Below are 6000 nucleotides of genomic sequence, written 5' to 3'. Positions count from 1 at the left end.
TAAAAAGCCTCAGAAACCTAACACTCACATAGACGTCTCTCAAGAAAGAAAAATAGAAGGGGAAGAGGGTGGGAGGTGTGGGGCATAAAAAGAAGGAGTTTAGAGGGTAAGAATCCTAAAAAGTTAGAGAGGAGATACTTAAAAAAACACCAAAGGCTGGGAGAGAGCACAAGGAGTAGAACAGTGATCACAGGACAGATGTACAGGGCTGTATACGGGAAATGAAAACACCATCCTGCTATGTTAAGGGAGAGGGGGAAATAATCAGATTTCACATCACAAGGTGAAAAAGCTACCCGACAGAAAAAATTTAGTGTTTGACTGTATATTTTTCTATACCATTCTATACCATTTAAGCCACATTGAAATAAAATAAATTACCATCCCAGTTCAGTCTTACTGTGGGCAATTAGAATACTAAAGCCCTGTGAACCCGGTGCTAACACTAACTCAGAGCCGTTTCTTAACTTGATTTCAGAGCCTTTCCACCCAAGGCATTCTACAATGAAACCTAATTTTATTATAAAGGGTGGTGTCATTTACATTGCTCGGATTTGGAGGCACCCCGTCCTTTGGACATGAAATCAATGCCCTATAGCAGCAGCTGATGCTTTCAACTGCTTCCCACCCCTCCCCAAACTCCTTCTCCCACAGTATCCCCTGCACTCTGTGAGGTGGGTAGTGAGGTGATTCAGTCTGTCTTGCAGCTTCAGAAACAGCTTCTATCTGGAGTTATATAAGGAAGTTTTGCAAAGTGGCACATTATCACTAGAGATTTAGCCATTCCATGTGGGCTGGATTCAAACTGAGATCTCAGGAGCTCAAAAGACAGAGCGACACAGCCTCCATGGAAGCCTGTGTACGGCAAGTGCGCGAGAATAGAGCCTTGTAATGAGAGGAAGCACAGGTTTTATTAACAAACAGTATGGCAAACCACAATTTCTTTTAAGATCACTTCATACCTCCTTAGGAGAACTATAATTGGGGACGCCTTGATGTTTCGCTCTGTGACGAGTTAAGAATTATGCTTGAGTCACTGTACTAGCCTTCATTTAAACTTTAATGTGCATTTTGCATTGGGTATAAAAACACCATTGCATGTACAACCTATCCAACACAGAGTGGGTACTTACATGCAGAGAACAGAATGCCAACAAACGGGTTTTAAATTATTTTTCTCATTACCTGCACAATTTTGTCCAAGACAAAGCAATTATTTAGTTTATTTTCTGCTACTTTCACCATATGCAAAGAGAGGAAAAAGTAACTTATGAAACTAGCAAGGAAAAACAAAAACAAACAATAAAAAAGAAAATTACCAGAAGCAATGTCAATTTTTTTAGATGGCTAACACAGAGGATTTATAAAATCCAGAAGGTAAAACTGAGTTCAGTATAGCTTCCAAGTTGCAGCCCTTTGCAATAACACCCTGAATTTTCTTACTTTTCTTCACAGCTATTTCAAAAAGAAAAGCAGATAAGCAGCAGCTTTTTTTTCTTTACGTATAATAAAATTTTCAGAGTGAATTTAAAAATTAGGAATCTTTACAAAACTATAATCTTATGTTTGTAAACAAAAATGATCCTACTGCACTCTGCAAAAGCACAGGAGCAGACTTGCAGGTGTTAAAGGGATGACAAAATGAACTTTGTTCTTCTGAAAAACCTCAAAAATCAGGCTATACAAACCCCTGCAACAATTCTGTCATCTGTTTAAATACTGGCACTATTGGGGAGGGGAGCTCAGCAGTGGTGGGAAGGCTTTCATGTTTATTTTATTTAATTTTTTTTGTTAACTCTTTTACTCTGTAGGTTTTACATATTAATATCAGCTCTACGATAAGAGGAGGCAAATAAAGCATTTGGGGAACTAGTGAAGAACCTTTGTATTATAAAATTACCTGTTTTTAAGAATTCTCTTTAATTGTCCTTAATATTGTTACTTTACAATTCTTTCTCATCAGCATTTCTAAAACTTACAAATCCTTTCCTGCAGAATTCAGTATATATTACTGATACATTACTAGGCACACATGTTCCACAAAGAAGATACCAGACAAATATGCAATGTTAAAATACTTGTGCTTCTAAATATATTTATTCAAATACTTCACTGGTCCAAGCTCCCTGTATTAAATTCTTCAGAAATCTGACCTGTAAGTAAACTTGACTTTACTTAGCCCTTCTTTTCAGTGGCTTCTAGGAAATAAAAAAATAGCAGTTCAAATACTGTTGCTACAACAGTGAGCAAAAACAGAGATTAATTTCAGAACATATACTGAAACATTTGAGGAACTGACCATTAAAACAGGCTTCTTTCTAAATATTTATGAGTCATTTTATAACTGGAAGAAAGGTGTTCTGGAATACTGATCTCTAGTGTTACTCCTACAGATCTACAGCACTCACAAATAAATAATAAATATTGATATGTGTGTAGGTCTCCCTACCTCTACTGTATTTTCAGTGGGTGTACAATATCCAATATAATACATAAGCTATTTAAATACCTCACACCAAACTCAAAACACTGTGAAACACCATGTAATTTTTAAAATGTTTCAGCAAAGGTTTATACCAAAGCAATGCTTTCACTTTCAATACAAGTGTACAAGTGTACTTTCCCTATCAAAGATTTTGTGATTCAAACATGATTATTACTGTACCTGATTTGATCATGGTATTCTTGGAGAGATCAAATAATAGAGTTCTTTTCCACCCTTCTTTTTCTAGTGCCTTTTTAAAAAATTCCACTATCAAAGAATGTTAATTTCTAAGGTTTGATCTAGAGAGTCCTATGTAAGTATACAATTATTAGGGAAAAAGAGGCACAACAGTGAATATTTTAAAGCAATGTAATCAATATTTTTGCTTTGTGTAGATTTCCCTGCAACAATGAACAAAAAGATCTACTTCAGATTTAGAAACTCAGCTTTAAAGGGAAAGCTAGACAACAAAAAGCAAGAAAGTACTCACCTCTTCACGTAATTTTATCAACTGCAACATGAACGCACAAAAAAGATAAAAAGGAAAGAAATGGCAGGAAAGAAAGATCAGTTGTGTGACAGGATACAGAATTAACATTGACAATTTATCTGTTTACATGTTTAGCATTTAAAAATCACAGACAAACACATTAAAAGAACCTAAACATAGACTACATGCAGAGTTTTTTGAACGAATAAAGATCACTTTCTCACACTGTCACATTAAACAAAGAGAATAGTGTGAAATTCTCTTTTAAACCACATCTAAGACACCATCATGAAATAAAGGGGAATGACTTCATAGAAGTCTATATTATAAAGAAAAAAACAAGTTTACTATTCCTCTCTTCGAAGATTGTACAGCTGAAGTGGTTTTGTATATACAAGTTTTCAGAATGTTTTCTGTATATTTTAGTTGTGACAACTGATTTCTTATTTTACTAGCAGATCTAACTTATTAATAGATGACTGCATCTTTATAGCATGTATTTCAGTATTTCAATTTTTATATACCTGAGTTCTTCTGTAACTATATTATTTAATTTTATTATTGAACTTCACACTGAGGGTTTTTGCCAGGAAAAAAAATGAAGCAGCTTAGTTAAATGGCTCAGATCTATGATTTATTGAATAGTGTATTTAAAAATAGACAAAGGAATAGGGAACAACAATATTTCCCTCATAAAAGACCCATTCCAGGTTCTTGATCCAGACCACTATACAGTGTGTTTATATATACACACAGAGTATGTCTGTATGCTTATGTAGTATATAAATTTATATTTATTTATTTATGCTTGTAAATCAACACGACCTAACACTAATAATATTGCTCTGGCAGCTTTACTATAAAACTAAATAAAACCCCAGCCTGATTATCAATGTTGTAATATACTTGCCCCTTAGAGAGACAGATAAATTATTTGTACTGGAACAAAATGTATAATTATTCATAACAAATATCTGCACAAGAATGGCCCTTTATAAAAAAAATTACAGTTTTCTCACCGATTCCAGTTCAAAATTACGACAGCTACACAATTATCTCAGTTTATGCTGAAACTTCACCTACAGTTTTGTAACACTAATTTTCGACACATGGGTAAGCTGAGAATGTTTACTACTAACAAAGTCTCACCAGCATGAAGGAAACAAAAGAACCTCCATTATTCTCTATTGTTTCATATGGCTCGCCTAACACTGAAGGTTCTCCTCATCCCGTTAGCAAAAGGGACAAGAGGCTCTAAGGAGATGTAATTTGGAGGGCTCCTACACCACCCGACTTGAACTGGGCCAGCTCTTCTGCACCGAGCTAAAGGAACTTTGCTAGAATTCGGTATAAAGAAAACTGCACAGCCGGCCAAACCAGCGCTTAAATTCAAGTGCTTGGCCTATCATAAATTGGTCTCTTTCCCCAGGTCTTCCCCCCCTTTTTTCCCCAAAAAGGCAAACATTAAGGCTCTTTAGAAAGAGACGATCTGGGAGTTGATCACACAGCTATCTTTTCTTTCTGAGGCCACCATTCTTCAGTTGACTATGATACTTAAAGGGCCAAAGTTTAAAACGACTCTCCCGCAATAGAGCCCGTCCGGGCATGCCACCCTGCTATAATCAATGAGAGTTTTAAAATGCTGCACATTTGTTTTTTCAATAGGTCCCAAACAAAAATGTTCTATCTTGTTTGTGCTGCATGGCTGAATTTAAGCTCTGCATGGGATTTGCAGCTAAGCTAAGTAATGGGAGAGGGTTGGGGTTTTTTTAACATTGGCTGAAAGATATTCATTCAAATTAACAAAAGATGTATTTTTCCCCCATTTAACAATGCTCTTGATGAAAATGTGTTACCTTCACATTTCTATTTTGAAACATTATTTTTATTATTCTCACTCCTGAACTGTAAACAGCGTTAAGCCGTGAGCAGCCACCATTTTAGGTTATGATAATCAGCATATTTTTGAAACAAAGATTTTTTTTTTTTTGCAATACAGAATTCGATACAAGAGGTAATCTGCTCCTTTGTAGGCTAAAAAAAAAAAAATCTGGTTTACGCTGGTTTGAACCAGTGGAATCTCTTGTGGCTAAGCCTTCTGCTGTGACTGAAATCAAAACTGCACCACAGAGAGCGAGGGAGCGGGATGGGATGTGTGTGTGTGTGTGTGTGTGTGTGTGTGTGTGCACGCACGCGTGTGGCCGCGAGGCTGTCACGTGACACAGAAAACTGCCCAATTTTTTTAAAAAAAGCTGATAACGCCACCGCCGTCTCTGTCCGCATATAGATAACGAATAAATGCTGAACTCTATTAAACGCCCTTTACACATTATCGTGGGTCGAACACACAATTTTCTGAACTTATGATGACAGTCTATTTATTTTGCTATAAACCCTCGGCATGTAACGAACAGATTTGTGTCTGGTAATGATCTGCTCTGCCAGGGCTATATGAAATGATACCGACCTTCTTTAGATCTTGGCGAATTAAATTGACCAACTTCACCCCCTGGTCTGTAGCTGAAGTTTGACACACTTTATGCACAGCAAGCCCAAATCTAATATTATCACAACTTTGTAGTCAGAAATTAAGTAGACACAAAATATTTGTTCACTACAAATCACATATAGAAGGTATGGGTATACGGATATGCAGTTTAAACCAACGTGAATTTATTTAAACTTACTAATGAACATAGCTGCAAAAGAGAAAGGAACATTGTTACACCTCAAGAAAGTTGATAATATTTAACCTCACATAATTTCAGTAGAGAGAGATTTCTCATTTAACCCAACATATACTTCCTCAAAAACATACAAATTGCTACATAAAACAGTTCTATTATTATTAAAGTGAAGCTACAACTTTAGGTAGTGTATCACCACACTGAAAAACTCAAGACTTTCAAGGGGTTTGCTATTTGTTAGTGGCCAGGATGACAAACCCTACTTGAAAGCAACAGCCTGTTTAAGACCATGCTTGGAAAATAAAAAAAAAAAAACCAATGCACACAGTAGTTTTTTG

General features: G+C 35.9%; 1 protein-coding gene across 4 annotated transcripts in view; it reads right to left on the bottom strand.

Moving 5' to 3' along the window:
• The window catches only part of VTI1A (vesicle transport through interaction with t-SNAREs 1A), a 266773-nt gene that overhangs the window by 207728 nt on the left and 53045 nt on the right, over positions 1-6000 (bottom strand). For 2 of the 4 annotated variants that reach the window (XM_083866526.1, XM_083866524.1), the window contains exon 5: positions 2976-2996. The exons of the other annotated variants lie outside the window; for them this stretch is intronic. In XM_083866526.1, coding sequence (XP_083722652.1) covers positions 2976-2996 — 21 coding nt within the window. The remainder of the gene's footprint in view (positions 1-2975; positions 2997-6000) is intronic. 4 annotated transcript variants of the gene reach the window in all.

The sequence above is a fragment of the Zosterops lateralis genome (assembly GCF_965231275.1).
Source record: "Zosterops lateralis genome assembly, chromosome: 8".
NCBI lineage: Eukaryota > Metazoa > Chordata > Aves > Passeriformes > Zosteropidae > Zosterops > Zosterops lateralis.
This window is presented reverse-complemented; position numbering and strand designations above follow the sequence as displayed.